This window comes from Stenella coeruleoalba, assembly GCF_951394435.1.
Source record: "Stenella coeruleoalba genome assembly, chromosome: 11".
NCBI classification, from domain to species: Eukaryota; Metazoa; Chordata; class Mammalia; order Artiodactyla; family Delphinidae; genus Stenella; species Stenella coeruleoalba.
In genome coordinates this window covers 1,866,724-1,887,191 of record NC_137157.1, presented here as the reverse complement: position 1 = coordinate 1,887,191, position 20,468 = coordinate 1,866,724, and the positions used below count along the sequence as shown (strand labels likewise).

The 20,468-nt window shown below is 56.9% G+C and overlaps 1 protein-coding gene across 2 annotated transcripts in view; it reads left to right on the top strand.

Annotated features, from left to right (window-relative positions):
* The window catches only part of TAFA5 (TAFA chemokine like family member 5), a 190,607-nt gene that overhangs the window by 157,450 nt on the left and 12,689 nt on the right, over positions 1–20,468 (top strand). For both annotated transcript variants that reach the window (XM_079936990.1, XM_079936991.1), the window contains exon 3: positions 2,400–2,527. In XM_079936990.1, the coding sequence (XP_079793116.1) occupies positions 2,400–2,527 (128 nt within the window). The remainder of the gene's footprint in view (positions 1–2,399; positions 2,528–20,468) is intronic.

Sequence of the window (20,468 nt, the reverse complement as noted above, 5' to 3'; positions counted from 1 at the left end):
ACCTGAGAAGGCCACGTTCCTGCTCTTGGCTCTGCTCCCTAGGCACAGCTGGGGTCTGGGTCCCCCCGCCCCGTGGTGACAGGCACAGTACGCTGACAGCATTTCCCTGGGTGCAGCCCAGGAGACAGACAGGAGCACAGGTCCAGATTTTTTTTAGCCACTCTTGAGCCTCTTCCCACGCCGTCTGTCCTGGATGACCCCAGAGAAGCCCTCCCTTCTTTCTTTAATTCGTCACGACCGTCTCTAAGCCACGCACACAGGGTTTCCGGGGCTCGGCAGGGTGTGTATTTCAATCCTGTCGCTGCCTCATGGGTTTACGGTTTGCATTTGTTGGTGTGCGACGAGGTTTTTGTGTTGTCATTTACTGTCACCAAAATGGTGCACCAGGGACGGCGGGGCTGCTCCGGGGACTTCTGCCGGAACGATGAGCGGATGAGGAAAAGAGTTCCGAGGGGATGTGCTGGGGAATGCAGCCGCCTGTGGCCCGCGGGTCCTGGCAGGGCCACGTGGAGCGCAAGGCATGGCAGGAGCCGGGCCTGCCGTGGCCTAGAGACGTTTCTGGGCAGCGAGATGGCCTGTCCCCCACACCTGCCGTGAGAGCAGAGCCGCGTCTCCTCTTCCGTGGGAACCACGCTGACGCTCAGCTGGAGTGTTTTTCCGCTCTGACTTCAGTTGGCTGCGGGGCATTTCTGCACTGTGAGGTCTCCCGGGCCGTCTTAGCTCAGGCTGCGGTCACAAAGCACCGTAGGCTGTAGGTCTCGAACAGCAGAAATTCATTTTCTCGAAGTCCAGAGGCGAGGAGGTTGCGATGTAGGTGCAGCTGACTGGTGGGGACCCCCTCCTGGCCCACAGACCGCCGCCTGCACTGCATCCCACGTGGGAGAGGCTGAGCTCTCTGAGGTCAGTTCCTATAAGGGCACCAATGCTGTGGGGTGAGGCCCCACCCTTATGACCTCATTTAACCTCAGGTACTTCTGTAAAGGCCCTGTTTCCAAGTCCAGCCATTCTGGGGTCAGGACTTCATCCTGCGACTGCAGGGGGCGGGGGTCACAGCTCCGTCCATAGCTCGGCCTAGAAAGGAGCCGGTCTCAGGATGACCAGCTGGCTGTGGGTAGAGAGATGCTTGGTGTGGGTCCAGGTGGGCAGCACACTACCCACGGGCCCTCTGCCTGCCCGTCGATCCCAGGACACTCCCCGCTGTGCTCACGCAGCTCCCGCTGCTTTGTCAGAATTGGCAGCAAGGGGTCACCTGGGATGCCATCCTTGTCTGTTTTCCAGCCCACCTCCCAGCCCACCCTTTGTTAAGACTCACCGAGTCACCCTCCCCTGCAGGGGCCCCAAGGCCCAGGCCCCCACAGGCTGAGGCCCCTCTCAGGTCCCCTATCGCCTTTGTAGGGACAGTCACTGCCTGCAGGACTGGTGGCGTGATTGGCGGCCCGCATGCAAAGTGGAAATGCTGGGACCCTTTAAAAGTTATTAAGAATTTCAAGATGCAGGAAGAGCAGGGTGGGGCCGGGGGGCCGCTGCAGCCGCCAAAGCAGTCGAACCTGCTTTAGAAAGGACGCGCATCACTCCGTCCTACTTCAAAACGACCCGTAGTTCCCAGGTTCCTTGAACAGTTCCATGCATACAGTCGATGTTCTCGCCATCACAGAGTCCCTCCTTCCAGGGTCTCCGTCACATATGGGTTCCCAGGCCCTCCCGCCACTGCCACAGAAAGGTGGTGGGTTTCCCAGGAAGAGAGAGACGCAGCCCCCTTCTGCCTGGAAGCGTGGGTTTGGAGTCATCAGTGCTTAGCGGCCACGGGGTCTACCTTCCCCACCCCATCTGACAATGACAAGGACTCTAGTCCTGATGTCACCAGCCCTGGGACGTCCTCGGGGGGAGGGGTCCCCTTTGTGGATGAGGCCCCTGGAGGGCCGCGGCCTCCGTACGATCTGCCAGGAGTCCCCACCCTCCCCCTGCCCACCTCCCTCCTAGCACCCACCCAGGCCCCAGGATTGCGGCCTGCAATCGGGCAGTCCCCACTGCATCTGAGGGGGGTCCTGACCGGGAGACCTACCCCCACCCCCGCCCACTGCTGTCTTTCCTGGCTCCCACGCAGATTCCAGACAAAGGAGAGAAGTACATTGTTGCCTCCAGGAAGGGAGGTTCTTGAAACTGTCCCCAGCGCCCTCAGTCACTACTTACTGAGTGGCCAATGGCAGAGCTGGTGGTGGGCAGTGAGCGATTGACTGCGAGGCCAGGGAGGGGGCAGCAGTCTGGCCAGGCCACCCTGACTGACACCAGGCGCTGCCCACTGGACCGTCCCGTCCCTGAATTCCGGTGCCGGGAATCGGGCTGCGTAGGTACGGCTCAAGCCCCAGGCCAGCGCTGACAGCTCTCTCTTCTCTCCGCAGCACGAATCATCAAAACAAAGCAGTGGTGTGACATGCTCCCTTGTCTGGAGGGGGAAGGCTGTGACTTGTTGATCAACCGGTCAGGCTGGACGTGCACGCAGCCCGGCGGGCGGATAAAGACCACCACGGTAGGTGCGCGGCGCTGGCTGTGCGGGGGGTGCGGGGGCCTCAGGCAGCAGAGCACACTGGGGCGGGGTGCACCCCACACGCGCGATGACAGGACGGACACACAGGCTGCCAGCCCCGCCTCCTCCAGAACCTCCCTGCTCTGCGGCCGGATCAGTCTGTCGCCGGGCTGCTCAGACCCATCACACGGTCACTGAGTGCCCAGCGGCCCGAGAGGCTGGACAGAACTCCCTCCAGGCCGGTCAGCCCACACGACATTGCCGGTGAAGTTGTCCTGTTTCTGGGCGATGTACTCCCAGCTCCAGGCTGGGGGGACGGTTAGAACCCACAGAAGGGCCTCGGAACGAAGGGCCTTTAAAGAGAAAGGATTGGGGAGGGGCCGTGGGCCTCGTCCAGGCCATCCCCTCGCCCCCCAGGCAGGCATGGTGGCTGTTCGGAGCACAGACCCCGAGAGCCCCTGAGGGTGCCTCTGTCCCTCCTGGATCCCACCGAGAGGGACAGTTGTGGACTCTGGGCTCCCCAGGCTGGTCTCCCGCAGTCTGGGAGGCAGAGGGCGGCAAAGTGGCTTTGGGGCTCTTTGCTCTGAGATTCCTTTCCCAAAGGAAAACTCATTAAGCACAGGCTGGGATGGTGTGGGCCAGGGGAGCGGGGCTGCCCGGCCGGGGCCACGGGGACGGCTCTGGTGCTCCGTACGCTGGGCCCGCACAGTGTTGGACTCCGCCAGCCAATTTTCACCCCTCATCCGGGCTCTTCCTCGTGACATTGACGTAGACAGCGGAGGACTGGGGTGGGCTATGGCTCCTGGCCAAAATTCTCGCCTCGATGCTGGGGGACGTTATTTCAGGGAGGTCTGGGGTCTCATGGAAGGATCTGGAGTTCTCCCCTGGCATCCATGGCAGAGAAGCGGGGGCCACGGCCCCTCAGGAATTAGTCTAGAGGAAAACCCACCCCTTCCTGCCCTTGCAGCCTCCGCTGGAGAAGTCAGATGGGCTGTTTCAGCAACGTCCTTAAGAGGCCAATGAGGTGTAGCTGCTGCGAGATGAGACACAGACGCCCTGGTCCCACCGCCGGCAGGGAGGCCGGGTGGGGACAAGCCAGGCCTCCGGGGGCACATTCTGAGGGCGGGGCGTCAAGTGGAGACGCGGGCCCCTGGCTGCACCCAGACAGCCCATCAGAGGTCTCGGAGGCCTCTTGTGTTGGCGGGAGTTCAGGCAGGGGGGCCCTGCCTGCAGCCTCCCCTTGCAGGCCTGGGGGCCCGTCCCGAGCAGGGCCGCCCACGAGAAGCGCTGGGCTGGGCTGCTGCAGGCGCCCCTGGGTCCCCAGTCGTTGAAGCCGCAGCTGCGCGCTTGTCTGAGCGTCGGCCGTGCTTGTTCACGCACGTGCAGCGCGGAAGCGAGGGACCTGTCGTCACACCTGGCAAGTGTGCGGGTGTGCCAGCTCCTCACCTGCCACCTGCCTCACTGCTCCGGGAGCGGAAGGGCCTCTGAGGTGGGGCCGCTGCCTCCCCGACCGTCTAGGAAGCAGCTGACCTTTCCGGGAGCGGAAGGGCTTCTGAGGTGGGGCCGCTGCCTCCCCGACCATCTAGGAAGCAGCTGACCTTTCCGGGAGTAGAAGGGCCTCTGAGGTGGGGCCGCTGCCTCCCCGACCGTCTAGGAAGCAGCTGACCTTTCCGGGAGCGGAAGGGCCTCTGAGGTGGGGCCGCTGCCTCCCCGACCGTCTAGGAAGCAGCTGACCTTTCCAGGTTTCCCGAAAGGTGGAGACTGGGGGACAAGCAGACCCCTGGACCCCAGGGCCACCGCCCCCAGATCCGTGGGGCCCGGGGTCAGCGTGTGGATGTGCAGGGGGCCCGGGCCAGCCCTGCTGCGGAGGTGCTGCGTCGGGGGTCTTTTGAACGAACACCCACAGGAGGTGAGGCTTGGAGGGGGCTCCGGGCCACCCGCCCTCCGTGGCGGGCCTGGCTGTGCATGGATGCGGGGTCAGGCCTGCCCTCCAGGTCGCGTGGCCCCAGGCAGCACCCCTCAGTCTCCTCACGGTGAATCGGGGCATCTCCTCCCATCAAGCCCCCGAGCCCGTCCCGGCTCCCGGCGCCCTGTGCCCCCGCCCCTCGGAGGTTCTGGGGGGCCTCTACGTGCAAAGGGCGCCCCTTTGGCAGCCCCAGCACCCTATCCCTGCAAGCGCAGCCTCAGGTCCTCAAGTTGCTCTAAGACGTTTGCTGGGAAGGTGCAGACAGTCGTTTTCTTCGGACTCACGGGTCTCGGGGCTCAGAACCATCACCTCGGGTTTCCAGCCGTGAAAACTGCAGCTGGGGTGGCTGAGGGAGGCCACGGCCGGGGGTCAGTGAGCCGTGGAGGTGGCTCTGCCCAACTCAGACGCGGCCTTGGCGCTGCAGAAGGCCCACGCGTCTTCCAGGTGAGAAGACAGTCTGATGCACGCATCCTGAGATCAGCCCACCCTGGAGAGCGCCTCGTGCTGAAACAGGTGCCTCAGGAGAAGCTCACGGTCCAGGCAGGAAGGCCCCGCCACACCCGGGGCAGGTCAGGGAGGGGTGCACCCGCTCAGGGCCCCTTCACTCCCCCGGCGGGAGGCGCTCACACTCGGAGACATGGCCGAGTGGCTGGACGTGTTCTGTGACAGTGACCTCCCGCCTATGTGCTGGCCCGCAGGGTCACATCCCCACCGGGGAAGTGGGCCCCGCGTGCTTGGGTTGGCAGATCCCGCTGAGATGACCCTAGGGGACCAGCGAGCTCTGTCATCGTCCCAAGTGTCTGCAGAGGTGACCCTGGCCTGCGTGCGGAGACCTATTTTCAAAACTTTCTTAAAAGCTTACTTGAGCTCTTGACCCAAACACCTTATAATTGGAGCACGTAATCCCCTTCTACGATGGCATCTCGGGCCTGTTACAGACGGCAGATTAGCACTGTGGGGTTTCACATTTTAGCATAAATTGGTTTTCCGTGAGGGGGGCTGTAAGACACCTCAGGATTGCTTGGCCACGTGACTGCTAACTCATCCCGGGTGCCAGGGTCTCAGCCCAGCGCCCCTGCAGCCAGGGCCACGTCCGGAAGTGGCTGTCACCGCCCCCCCACTGCCTGGTCACGCCCCACCCCCTTCTCTGCATGGGCCATGGCTGCTCCCTTCTCTGTGTCCCCAGCAGACCATGAGCTGCCCGAGGGCAGGCGCAGGCCCTGTGGTCCCGCCAGCCCCGGTCCCTCTTTCGGGGCTCTCGTACATCCGTGTGATAAATTGACTAATGGACTAGCAGAGCCCAGACCCCAGGCACGTGCTGACGTTTGCATCTCCTAGATCACCTCTTTTCAAGGTGCAGGTCGTCACCCCATTAGTGGGTCGTGAAATTAACTTAGTGGCTCACGATCAGCGTTTTAAAGAAAGAGGAAGAAACAGAATAAAAACATCCAGGAGCATCTGTGTCTTGAGGGCAAAAGCTGCTTCGTGACGCGCACACAGTGTCACAGGTGAGGTCACGCGGGTACCAGGACAGGTTGCAGTGAAGAGCTGGGGACCCGGCATCCCGGAGGTACTCAGGGCGGTGGGGGGGACCTGGCGTCTGTGGCTCCCGCGATCCCTGTTCCGAGGGCTGCCTGTGACGTCAGTCGGCACCGGGCAAGTTGAGCAGGTGGACCTCATAGGCCCTCCCCAAGGTCGCAAACAGCATCCCCTCCTTGGCCCTCTCGCGGCCCCTTAGAGCAGAGCTGACCGAGCAGGCAGAGGGGAAGGAAAAGGCCAGGCCCCGGGTAGGCGTGAGGCCCCCGCGAGTGGAGCGCCGTCCTGCCCACCCTCGGCCTCTGTCCAGATATGAGCAGCTGGGGTGGCGCTCAGGACAGTCGGATACATGCTCCATCTGCCAGGCACGGTGCTTCTGTGTTAAAGATGTTCTACAGTAGCTGCTATAATGAATACCTCCTGGACCAGAGCAAACCACCTGGTTGAATCCGTCTCTCAGATGAACAATTAAGTCCTACGTTTTAATTCTGTGCTGCGTGGACACGCCACCGTGGGGGACAAGGGGTGTTCTGGGGGGTGTCTGTACAACCTACTCCAGGACCTTGGATGTCATGGAAATTCATGACAAGAGAAGCGCTTTCCCAGGAGCTGCCTCTGATCACCTTTGCCCCAGGAAGTCCAAATTCTGCCCAGGCTCAGGTGTCCTGGACCTGGGAGTGCACAGCAGCGAGGTGCGGACGGGCCCCCGGGGGGCTCCCTTGGGTCCCGGAGGGACGGAGGAGTGCCCAGCTCCGCCTGAAGCCTGGAGGCCTGCGGCTCATCACCCCTGCCTCCCGCATCTTGTCGTGAACTGGCCGTGCTTGGGCCGGGCAGCCCGGCACTTAGGCCAGCGTGCGCTGCGCACACTGACCCACTGACCCACGTCCAGGCCCAGGCGGCTCTTACTGTCGCTCCTCCGTGCCGAGTGTCCATCCTCCACGTGGCTGGTCCAGGATTGAAGAGCCAGCCCGGTACGGGGCAGGGGGTGGGGAGGGAGCAGTGCCCCTTCTGGTCGTCGGTCCTCACCGTCCCAGGGCCGGCCGGCCTCATCCGGGCTGCCCCCGCAGACCCAGTGCCGCCCCACCTAGGACGCTTGGAGCTTCCGGAGGGAGGAGTCCTAGGTCCGACCTGGAGGCCTCTGCGTTCCCGGATTCAAAATGTACTACCCAAGGGTCTCGTGTGTGTCCAGTGTGGGCCCCTCCCACCGAGATTCCTGAGAAAGGCTGTCCGGGGCCTTCTGTCCAAGGAGCTCACCCAGCACGTGGCCCAGGCCTCCACGCTTCAGCCAGGGTCCTTGTGCCAGGTGCCCACCCAGGGCTGGACACACAGAAGGAGGAGCCTCGGGGGCCCCGAGCACTGGACCCCTCACGCTGGGGCTCACGTTCTCGAAGGGCGGTCAGGGGGCACTTTGCAGGTGCTTGTACCAGGCTCCCAGGTGTAAAGAACAGAATACACGCTTCCCACTTCTGCCCGCTGGAAACCCCTGGATGTGGCGGGGACGTGCGGGGAGTGAACGGAAGAGGAGGTAACAGCAAAGCCAAATGGGAGAGGCAGCTGCACTCGGCAGGTCACGGGGAGCTGAACCCCAGAGGAGCGGCAGCGTCACGCTCAGACCCCAGGACTCAGGAGTCGGGGCGCAGGCCCCCTGCGTGTGGAGTGGAGGTGGAGCTGACAGGGGGCCGTGGAAAGGCTGCAGGAGGGCTCCCAGGTCCTCCCTACCCAGACCGTGGCTGGGGCCCCCTGTGTGCCCCGCAGGAGCCCGGAGCCCCCAGAGGCTCACGCCGGGGAGGAATCACACCTTCACAACTCTGGACCCTATAAGGCCAACGCCAAGTGTAGGGGAACTTCCTGAAAACCCGGAGATGGAGAGAAACCCAAGTCCCGAGATGTGAGACCCACCCACTCCCAGAGGGTGCAGTCAGGACACGGGGGGTTCTTTACCGAGAAACTTAGGCTCTGAGCTTCCCACGGCTGCTGTAGCAAGTGACCACACACTGGGTGACTTCCAGGAACAAAAATCACCCCCTCGCAGTGTGGAGGCCAGAGGTCCAGAGGGGTCAGTGCGGCCGTGCTCCCTCTGCATCCTCGGGGAGGGTCCTTCCTGACTCTTCCAGCCTCTGGGGTTTGCCTGCCGTCCTGGGGCCTCCTGGACTGTGGCCACGTCCCACCAGGCTCGGCCTCCGGCTTCCTCCCCGGGCATCTGAACTTCCCTCTTTCCTCTTAGAGAGATGCCAGCGTCTCATTTAGGGCCCGCCCTACATGAGGGATGATTTCATCTCAAGGTCCTTAACTAATTGCATCTTCAAAGACCCAATTCCGAAGAAGGTCATATTCTGAGGTTTCGGGTGGACAAGAGTTTGGGGGGAGGGTATCCTGCTAGCCTACCAACCAAGCCTGATGCAGAACCTGGGCGCTGCGAGCTGGGGTCTGAGGCCCCTCTGTGAAGCCCCCCATCCCCCCGCCGGGCTTCTAGCATCAGGATCCTCGTCTGGTGGGAAGAGAGAGATGACAAACACACACAAACCCAAGGAAAGGGGTTAGGAGCTTAGAGGGGACAGACAGCAGAGGCAGCAGAGAGGAGGTGGTGCAGACACGGAGATGCACGGCGAGCCCGCCAGGCTCGCTGCCCAAGGTCACCTTCACCCCCAGCTCCCACCCAGAGTCGGGGCTGCTTGTCTCAAGGCAGTAGCTTCCTTGAAGGAAGACTTATTTCAAGAGCTGTAAGAAGACAAGAAAGCGCTTCTGGAAATGACACACGTGCACACACACGTGATGTGTGTATATGTCTTCGCAGACTTAATATGTACCTGTATGAGTGTGTGTGTGTGTGACAGAATTTGTTAAAACTCCAGCAAACGTTTGGGATATAAAATTGAGGAAATCTCAAAAAACCAGGAGCAGAACTTCAAAAAAGAAGTAGGAAGAGTAGGAAAGGAAAAGAAGAAACAGATTAGAGACCGATTCAGGAGGTCTAAAGAATATAAGATCCCAAAATAGAGACCAATGAAGAAGGAATTATCAAAGACGTATTTTCTAAAGAAATTCCCAGGACTCAAAGCCCGGGTTTCCTGTGTGCCAGGACTCACCACAGGCCAGAAATGAATGAAGAAAGACCCATCCTGAGGCGTATCAGCATGAAATTTCAGGCCACTGGAGATGAAAACAACATTGTAAAAACTCAGAGGGAAAAAATAGGTCACATACAAAGCCTCAGACATCAGAGTGTATCTGGCTTCTCAGCGGAAGCGCTCCAAGCCAGAAAGCAGCCGAGTTGGGATGCGTTGGAATTCCACGCCACGGCCCAACAGCCCATGGGGGTAGGGGTCCTCCAGCCTAAAGTCAGTAACTGGGACGGCCCTCCCGGGGTCAGGCAGCCGTGGCCCTGCTCCCCACTCTGGGCGCCCCATCCTCAGGAGGCTGTGCGTGCAGTGGTCCAGCCCCCGGCACAGCCCCCGCTGGCAGGACGGGCTCCTCGAGGGAGGGGCACTGGATGGATATGCTCCCCGAAAGTTGTGGGCAACCCCCAAATGCAGAGGAGTCAGGCAGTGGGGTGCCCTGAGCTTCCCCAGGAACACAAAAAGGGAAGTCATCCAGGATGCTCCAGGGAATGTCTGGGAGCCTCGGGTCTGACGCAGCCCTGCAGGTGTGTCGAGATCTCACGCCCTGTCACCTGTCGGGCACCGCGGCTGCCCTCGGGGAGGTCAGGCACCTCGCGCGATGGACACACACGCTTCCTCGCAGAGCTCACGTCGGTCGTCGACACCACTTCCCAGGGAGCTGACCGAGCCGGAAGTCAGGACCTGTCTACGGCCAGCTCCCCAGGCGCCGGCCCTTGGAGTTCAGGGGACCAGGCATCACCAGCAGCGTGTGAGGCGGGACCCAGGGCCGTACGAGGTGTGAGTCCATCCTGAGCGGCTTCTGAGGGACTCTCGAGGCACTGGGATGGGCTTGGGCGTGGAGTTCAGGTCACTGTCTGAGGCCGGGCGGGGCGGCAGGTGAGATGCTGAGGTCTCGGCAGGAGCGGTGGGACCCTGACGTGCCTGCAGTGCCAGGGAGGGGACACGGCTGCACACAGCGGGTGCAGGGGGGTGAGGAGAGGCGGGGGTCAGGACGACTGGTGACCCCGGCCTGACCCCTCCTGGCCCACACGCAGCAGGCCAGGGCCGCACCCAGGTCGGAAGGGCCAGGACTCGCTGAGGACAAAGGGGGGCCACGTGGCGGCCCCCCAGCATCCGCGTGGAAGCAGTTTGTGTGGGTCCCCCAGCAGGGGCGGTAGGGGCCGTGGTCCTGGAGGGGAGCTCAGAGGTGCCCTGGCGGGTGAGATCCGCTGCTGGGTGGCCGACGCCGCGTGGCCGATGAGGGGAGGAGGCGGCTTAGGTCCGGCGGGGCCCGCTGTGCGCCCTTTGCCCCCTTCCCGGCCTCACCAGGGAGCCCGTGCTTCGTCTTTCTCCCAGAGCTTGGCCCGGCCGGCTCTGCGTTCCCCTCGGCTCCGCAGGGTGCCCCCTGAGCCTGCCAGGCTCCCTCCCAGGCCTGCGGCCACCCAGGAGCTCCTGCAGCCTTTCTGATGCTCTGCGGTGTCTGGGGTGCCACGCCCCCACTTTGCTGTCCCTCGTGGGAGCCCTTCTGTCTTTCTCTGGGAACGTGGCTCCTTCCATGGCCGAGGTGGCAGGGCAAGGACTTTGGGGAGGCTTTGGTGCGGTTATCACTCCCCCTGACCGGCGTCCTCCAGGCCTCACTCCCGTCACAGCCGAAGGCCTTCTCTCCTCCACCATCTGACCATCCGTCCGCTTTGGGCTCAGGCCAGCGCCCGCCCTGGGCCCCGGGAACCGTGGGCTCCGTCCCCCGTGTGGAGGAACACACGCTCAGTCCATTTCATGACCCAGGGCTTCGGGGGTCCCCAGCCTCCCTGCCGGGTGTGAGTTCCCACAGATAGGACTATCGCGACACCAGGTGTGGGGAAGGCCAGGGTTGCCTGGGGACACTTGGGGGGTGCTTGTCCTCTCTGCTCCCAAACGAATGAGCCATCCCGGCAAGCAGAAAGGTTTATTACAGACCCTTACCGCTTCCTGCTCTGAAAACCAACAGAAGGAAATGGAACCTGAGCCGGGATGAGGTGGCGTGTGCCCTTCTGATCCGAGGCCACGGTCGGCCGCCTTCTGCCCGGTCTCTTCTGTTCCCTGTGGGAGGAGGAGATGGTCAGTCCTGAGGATCTGCTGGGATCTCCCGCCCTGAGAGGGCCCACGGGGTCCGTGCTTCCGGCCCCTGCCCAGGCCTTTCCCCTCCTACAGATGATGCCCAGTGGGGCCCTGGCCAGGAGGCTGCAGGAATGGCACAGGGTGAGGCCACAGCCTCCTGTCATCTGTGAAGCTCTCCGCCCGGCGGGGAGCAACAGGGCCTCAGCCCAGTCCGTCTCTCCAGGAAGACTCCTTGACCTACATGGTCCCTCCCGGTCTGGTTGCCGGCTCTGCGCTGGGTATCGGGCTCGGGGCCACGTCTGCCCCTTGAGGGGATGGGAGGGACAGAGGAGGAGCTGGCCGAACCGTGAGGTCTGGGGCTGAGTCGCCCCCCAGGCAGAGCTGGGAGGCTGCCGTCTGTCTTCTGGAATCTGATCGGATGGTGTTTATGGCGGGTTCTGCCGGAGCCCACACGGTGCTCGGAGGTTGAACTGGGGGCAGAGAGCAGGGCCCTGGGGCCTAGGGGTGAGCTCGGCAGGAGGGCTGGGGAGAGGAAAAGCCTGGAAGGAGCACTGTGGGTGGGAGGACCACCCCCTCACCACTGAGTGGGCTGAGACGGGTGGGCCCCAGCCAAGCCAGCCCCTGCGTCTGTCTTCCAAGGACCACCCGGGAGGGGCCTGGATGCTCTGTGCCCATGTCGTGCTCCCAAGGGCGAGAGACTTTTGTGCAGGAGGTTCCAGGATAAACGTGGAGGAACCAGCGGACGGTGGGTCCTCCTCCGGGAGAACCTCGGTACCTGCCACTCACCAGTTCTCTCCCTCACAAGCAATGAAAAATACCCTGTCGTGACTCTGATCCCCGTCTGCAATCCGTATTGGGTGCTTTAGAATCACCGCTATTCATCATGGCAACAATAGCTGGACATTTTAATAGATTCTGTGTGTAAACACAGACGTAGCTGGTCCGGCACCAGCGCATCGCGAGCACTGACATTCTTCATCTTCTCGGCAGAAGGGAGCCCAGAAACAAAAAACGGGTTTGACGAAACCCACAATATTCCCATGGGCGCTTTCGGCCAGTTTCATTAGAGGAGGCGTGACACGCGGATGGCTGTTTACGGTAATGCTGCGTGAGTCTCGATTTTCCTTAAAGCAGTTGTCCTTTGAATCATTTTAAATCCGTAAATGGCAAGGGTTGAAACAGGAGGAGAGGGGTCCAGTGGAGAAAGCCAGTGGGCCCTGGACGGGCCACCACGGTGGGGTCGGGTGTTCCTGACACCGCAGAGGTGACAGGCAGCCTACCAAGAGGACCAGGTCAGGGTCAGGGTCAGGGTCAGCAGAGTTCTGACCTGCTTTTCCGTACCTAGGGGTGGCCTTCCCCTTGACCCTGCACGGGCAGCCGGGTCACGTGATCAGTACATCAGTACATCAGTACTGCCACCTCCCCCTCCCCTCCGCTCCCCCCCGCCCCCCTGTCCTCCATCCTTTTTGGCTCCATGTGGGATGCCGGGATGCACGGATGAAGCACTCGTGGCCTGCAGATCTCACGCCGGAAGAATCCCTGGAGGGGCCGCTTTGGGGGCTGCAAGGAGGCTGTTACTTAACACATGAGGTCAGGTAGTTGCTGACCAGATGGAAGAGAATGCTTTCTGCAGGACCTCGGTGAGAGGGGGATGCTGGCCAGGTACCCAAGTCCTACAGCTCAGCCTGATGGGGGTGCCTGGGATGCAAGTTTTCCAAATAGTCCCAGATCTCAGCAGTCCTCAGGGAAGCCTGGGGCCCCACCTTCGATGGGGTATGTGTCCCCGTAGGGGGACCCTCAGAGAACAGCGCTGTTGATCAGGACAGCCGTTCTAGAGCGAGCAGACATTGCTACCACCATGCTGTCCATTTCAGCCAGCCCGCCACGCCGGCCAGGGCTGTCCGGGGCCTGCCACCTCCCCCCGGCCCTGTGCCACGGCCGGGAGCGCCCCTGTGGTCCTGCAGGCATGCAGTGCGTTCTCAGCGTGTCAACGTGAGCCTTCATTAAGGATGCGCGAAGTTCAGAGTCATCCCCGGTTTCCAGCAGAGCTGTTTGAGTTGATACTCTTTGTTGAGTCCACGTTTCATGAACTAATTGGGCAGAACGACAGGCAAAGCTGCTGAGAACACGGTTTTGTCCTGTTGGTTTACTACATCCTTGTAATCTTACACGTGGCATTTCATTACCTAGTGATTTATTTTTTCATGAAAGACAAAGGTAAATCTGATGCTGCTTTACTGTGAAAAGGCAGATCGTGTATTTGAGATGGAAGTTAAGTCAGCACGAGCGCGGCAGAACTCGCCAGGGCAGTGATGTGCTTCCTAACCCCGTGCGGCTCTGGCTCTGATTCGGAACAACGGGCCCCTGGCATCTGCTCCACCCACCCCAGCCTGCCCCTCACGCCCCAGGGTCTGGACACCCAAACCTCTCTCTGTGGTTGTGTCTTGCGCTCGGCCCTCTCGCTGCGGTCCGGGTGTGACCCACGGTCCCCAGCCCAGCCCCTCCGCCCACAGAGCAGCTCTGATGGCTTCTGGGCGCCGCAGAGGGTGTGAAATACGGCATTTGGCGTAGACATTTGTTAAAGATCAGTCTTGAAAAATGAAATAGAGGGATTTGTGTCTCAATCTAAATCCCTTTAAATGCCAGCTCCCCATTAAACTGAGATATACCCGGCGATGTAAGTGTCGGGATGGTACCAAGGCCGGCATTGTCGTCTCTGCGGTTCTACCCCTGGGTCCCCTCCTCCCCCAACCAGAACGTCGTCTCAGGCTCACCTGGACCCGTGTGGGATCGCACCTCCCCACACTGCCCTGTTGTGTCAAGCCCTGTTCTCTGGGCACCCCCGACAGGGCCGCCCCCTGCCCCGCCCCTGCCGCCTGCAGGCTTGGCAGGTGTAATGCACACCTGGGCCTTAAGGGAGTCACTTTCACCTCTCAGAGCCTCAGTTTCCTCATCTGTGGAAGGGGTAAGCATGACCCCAGGCTGACGTCACAGGGCCTTGGGGTTTGGGGAAAGGGCAGTAGTGGATGAGAAGCATTTCTAAACCCCAGGGGAGTCTCTGTAGGTGAAAGGTTGGTGACTTTCCTCCTGTGGCAACTTCCAGAATATGTGCTCATGTTCCCAATGGCTGCATCCGAATGAAGCCACACCCTCGTTCCCTCCTGAAACCCTTTGGTGCCTTGTAGCAGGGACTCCCAGGCCCCGGGGGTGTCTCTCCGCTCTGCGTGTCCGGGCTGCACCTGGCCTTGTGCGGTCATGGCCGTGAGGCTTAAGGGTTTCATAGGACAGATGGGCTTGTGATGGGCGAGGAACAGACAAGTGGAGACCTGCATTTTCCCTCTCCCCCATGACCTTTGCCTTCCACGCCACGAGGATGGCATGCTCCCCAGACCTTTGGGGGAGAGAGGAAGAGTCTGGTCCTCGTGCCAAGTCTGTGGAGAAGTGGCCGTGGCTTTCTGGATTACTAGGGTGACAGACGCATCACACTGGCTGAACAGCCTCTGCCCAGCTTCCAATTTCAAAAGATTTTGAAAATAAGGACGACTGGCAATAGCATCATGACTTGGAGAGAAGAGAAGTGTGCACTGAGGTCAGGTAAGACCCCGCTGGGTGCTTTGCCAGAGTGGACGGTAGAAACCTCAGGATGCCCCTGCTTTTTTTATCCTCTGAGCCCCTGCTCTAAGACCTCCTGTGACATACAAAGAGCCCAGGGCCTCCTCCTGGTGCCTGGACCTAACCTTCGGACCTAGAGACCCCTGCAGTGGTCAGAAAACAATCAGGCAGAGGTGGAGCCTCCCCGCACCGTGGTTCCCCCTTCCCTCTGTGAATACGCGGCTCTAGCAGGACCAGGAAAAGATGCCAGCGCAGAGGTGAGCTCCACTGGAAGGGGCAGAGTTAGCAGGAAGAGCCTCTCACCTGGGGCAGGAGAAGCCAGATGACGGGCTCACCAAGGCCATGTTTCCCGCCTCAGTCTTCCGTTCTCAAAACTCTGCAGCTCAGACAGAAAACCTGACCTCCCTGGTGGGATCAGACCCCACTGAGAGCTGCCTTTTGGGTCCCATGAAGATCGAGGGTCTCTGCACATCACCCCAAACCTCTGGGCCAGCCTGGGTCAGGCGGAGCCTCCCACAGCCCCTGGAACTGAGAGGAAGGGTGCAGACTCCCTCCCCCTGAGCCTGCTGGCTCGTTCCTGGCCGGGATTGGCCTCTGCCTGTTTAAAAGGGAATAAGAAAAGCATCACAGCCAAAATATAAGCAGGAGCCTCTGAAAGGATGGGCACCGTCTATGGAGAGGAGCACTTTCTGCAGACCGAAAGGCAGGGTTAGCTCTGGAAATAACCCCTGCAGTAAACGTGAGGCTTCTGGTCAGTGTCTGCTTGTGGGCATCAAAGAGCTAAAAGAGGCTGTGACCTGTGACCCCAGAGCAAGAAGCCTGAAGGAAGGGCAGCCTGGGATGAAATGCAGGCAAACGTCCAAAGGTTTGCAGGGCCAAATAGAGGCTGAACTCCATGGGACCCAAAACATCAGAGTGGATTGAGATGTGTACAGAAGCTGCAGATAATGGACATGTCACTGCAGAGAATCAACACAGGGATGTGAACCAACCTTAAACCGAGAGGCAGTTCATAGGAGACCCAGAAAATGAAGCCAAAGAGAGAGATGTTATAAGTACAGAAGACAGAGGACAGAAATCCAACCTGGGAAAGTGGATGCCGCTGCGGGGAGCCACGTGGCGAGAACAAAGAATAACCACGTTAAGGTGAAAAGAGAGAGTTGCCGAGAAGCTGTCCTGAGCCAGGGGAAACCCCCAATTAAAGCAGAATGAGAGCATCTGGGACCCAAGCACCCATGGCAATATCTGTGAATCGGAAGAGTGAAGGAAAACTCTCTAATCATCCAGGTTGTACTGGAGAAAAAAATTAAGGCAGGAGGACAAGTCCATAGACCTCTGAAGGCACAAACAAGCCACCTCTGAACCCAGGAGACCCAGAACCAGAGTGAAGGACAGACCATCTCCAGGGATTTGTCAAAAAATGCTTTTACTTGTAAGTTCAGTCCTATTTCTGGTTGTTGTTCTGGACACAGGGAGTAAACAGGATGGCTTTAAATTTGCAAGGATTTAGAAAGTGTACCACCCACATACCTTTCCTGAAAGAGTCAATGAAAGATGCCCTGGAGCCAATCAAAGAAATACGAATGGGTGGCTGATGACCTCGGAAAGGTCATAGGTCATATGTAAGAAGATCAGTGGTGACTAGATACCAATTAACTGCATGGGGCTTAGATATAAATTATTCCTGTAACTGTGGTTATGCAGTTGAACACAAAATTGGCGATGCTGTTATTTAACGTACTCTGTATGTTGTGAAGACTATTTTTGTATAATCTGATTTGTAACTTCTGGTTAACTTGACAACAGCTGCAGGGGGCAGCTGCAGACGAAGAAAAGAGTCACTTAATGTCTCTTCATGGAAAGAAAGAACTTACATCACTAGGGAAATGGCTTAATCATTAAAAGTGCATTTGATTAACATAAAGGCCACCACTAATAGAAACAAGAACATGATTTCTCCTAAACTACAGTGGAAGAAAAAGCAAGTAAAACTGTGTGTAAGGAAATGAACCATGAAAGGAGCAGAACCAGAAATCAGTGTGGAACATGCTGATCAAGACAGAAATGCAGCCTCAGTGGTGACAATAAATGTAAGTGGGTTAGCCTTCTCTTCTAAAAGGCAGAGACTATCAAATCCGGTTTTTTAAATAGTCAAATATGTGTTGCCTTCTAAGGGCACTCCTACAAACAAACCAAAAAGTTTAAAAGCAAATAATAAACAAAGTTACTAGGCAAGTGAAATGGAAAGGAAACCAGTACGTAAAGTGATTAAATTGGAACAATATGGTGGCATATATTGATACATTTAAGGTGTGTATATAGTTATTGACAGATACTGATCCATAACAGTTCAAACTAGTAGAAGTATCACAGAAACCTTTATGTACTGATTAACGTAAGTTTACAGGAAGCAAACCCAAGTACAAATAAACAGAGTGATCAGAAACACAATTTTTAGTTGGAATTTAAACAGCTCTTAAATCTGTGTTAAGGTCAAGTAAACACCACTGATAACAACAATAAAAAGAACCAGGGCATAGATCTTTTGAGAAATGAAATTACCAAGGTTGAATTTGCAGCAACATAGTGAACATTATAACATACAAATAGGCTGCTTCTAACTTTCTATTATTTATGAAATTTACAAAAATATCCATAATCCAGGTTACTGACCAACCTAAGAGGAGGCATGTGCCAACTTTCTTTTCCAGCCACAATGCGATATATTTAAAACTATACCCAAAATAATGACCTTAACCCTAGCAACCAGAACCTTCGTGTAATTTGTTGGTTGAAGGATGAAATAAAACATGCAGACCGACCCACGAGTCACATGCAGGTGTGAGGTCAGTCTTTCCAGCTCCGCTGGAAAAACAATTGTGATCTGCTTAACTCAGAACACGTGACCTTGCTCTCTGTGCCTCCGTCTCCACATCTATAAAATGGGCAGAATGCTATTCCCTGCTTCCTAGGGCTGCTGTAAGGTTGACGGAGTTAGAATGTTAACACCATGACGCGGGCCAGCACTTACTGGACGATACAGTGTACGCATCTGACTGACCGTTAAATCTCATTTAAAATGTGACGAGAATAAGAGAGTGCACCTGTGGGTACAGGGAAGGATGGACTCGTCGGTATACTTGTGTCTTAAATAACTTTATTTTTAACTCAGAAGGAACGAAAATGAAGAAACCAAGCTATGGAAAAAGCCACCTTCAAAAAGATCGGAGAAAACCTGTAAAGATGAAAAAGAAATATTAATGATATTTTAAAGGCATGGCATTAATCGTTGCATCGCTGGCAAAACTATAAAAATGCATTTTTACTTCTGTCATGTGTAGTTTTTTTTATGTTAGAAAATAGTTCTGAAAGGAAGAAGGGAGAATCAGCCTGCGTTGGGGCCTCAACTTATTCAAGAGTGCATGCGTAGCTAGCCTGCTGATCACTACATATGGAAATCTGATTAAAGATATGATTTTCTGGGGAAGGGGGATTACCAAAAGTAAAGGCATAGAAAAATGTTAATATTCTCCAGTAAAAGTTCCAGACGGAGAGGTTTTAACTGGCATGTTCTTGAAAGCATTCAGTGTACAGGTGTCTCTTCCCCGCCAACTGGGGAATGTGGAAAGTTACCCAGGGCATTTTAGGAACTAGTGAAACCCTGATGCTGGAATTAGAAAAATACCCAGAAAGTCATTTTGTTCAATAAAGACTTTTGAGTCTGTGCTGTGGGCTGGGAGCCCTTCCAGGCACAGAAATCCTTCAGCAAAGCACCCCGAGGCCCTCCAGGACCTGGCATTGTTTTCAGGATGCTGCCCCCTGGTGGGAGTAGTGATTGGGACATAGGCCACCCGCACCTGCCTAAAATGACAGCCGACTGATTTCTGCAGTCCTTTAAAAGAACCAGAAAAAAGGCCACCACACAGTAGCTTTATGTAAGAAATGGAAATATACTTTAATATTTCAGAATCAGGTAGAACGAAAAGCCCTGTACGGAGATCAAATAAAATGTGTGTCTGATTCAGAAGATGCAGAAAAAGGCGCCAGACAGACCCTGTATTTATTCCTCAGAAAAATACCAAGAGAACGATGGTCACAGACCTCCAGGCTAACCTGGACGAGAAGGTGGGCTCTCCCTGGAACCCAGTGTTCCCCCCGAAACCAAAGCTGCCCTTGCACTGAAGATGGACCCTCGTGAGGCTAGCCTGCAGCCACCCGGGAACTTGTTACTTTTTGGAAGTCCTGGCAAATGAACTCACACAACTATTTGATATGAGAAAATGCAATCATTATTACTTACAGAAGGTAAATGAACAGGTATTTCCAAAACTCTGGAGAATCACCTGAAATGCCTTGAAAACTAATTCGAGAATTTATTAAATTGGACCAGTTATGAATATAGAAGTTTCTCTACTTGTGTTCAACTGTAAGCTTTCATAGACACAAACAAGCTCTGGTCTAGATCAGAGGTCGGACGACTACCGCCTGCTCGCCAAATCTGGCCCCCCACCTATTTTTTAAATAAAGTTTTATTGGCACACAGCCTTGCTTATTCACTCACATGTTGTCTAGGCATGCATGCACACTGCAATGGCAGGGTTGAGTCTTTGCAGAAAGACTTTTATGGCCCGCAAAGCTGAAAATATACACTACCCGGCCCTTGGTAGCGCAAGTTTGCCAACCCCAGACTAGATCAGTAAAGGCTTTCAACCCTGAGGGCCAGGGCACGGAGTCAGCAGTAGCTTGAACACAAGTGTCAGTTAGGAGGTGAAAACGGGAGGTGAAATTTGTAGGCAGCTTTAAGGAAGAAACATGCCCGCTGACTCAGGAAAGAGAGACTGGACAAAAGCCTGTGTGTTCTCACCTCCAAGCAAGTATGTGTAATGATTTAATTACAATAAATAAGTGAAATAAAAGTGAGAAAGAGAGAGGGGAGAGCCCTGTTAGTAGCAGGAGAAAACATAAAATAACTCGGAATAACTTTGGTAAGAAAAGGCACCTATGAAGGTAATGGCAAAACCTCCCCATGGGAGACTTAAAAGACTTGAATAAATTAATAGAAAGACGTCACATACTTTGATAAGGTGAGGGATTGTCTGAATGTTATGAGGTTGCCTCTTCTTTCAAATTTGATGCTTAGTTTTAATACAGTTTTAATCAAATCTCCAGTGAGTTTTTTCTGGAACATTACAAAATGCTTTCACATTTTATATTGGGTGGGACTCGTCCGCGGTGTGTAGGAAGGCTTTGGGACACGCCGCAGTGTCCGCCTCCTGCTGGGGACGGACAAGGGGGTAAAGGGAGCTTGGTGAGCAGCTCAGCCCTGGGTGATGCAGCCAGTGCTTTGTTCTGCCCTTCATCCCCCTCCCGAGTTAACAGCGGACCCTGTCTGGCCAAGTGCCCAGGATACAGTTAAAACCCGAGAAGACGTTGGCTCTTCTGCTGCTCTTTCTGACCCACGAACCAGACCATGTGGTCCTGAGAAGAACCTGGGTGTTGGTGAGCACGGACTGGGGGTACAGTGCGGAAGGGGCAGCCCCCAACAGCAGATGCTGGGAAAACCAGCTTCATACTTGGGAGAAATTCAACTTGCATCCTTACCTCACACCATGTTCCAAATTAAATTCCCTAAGGA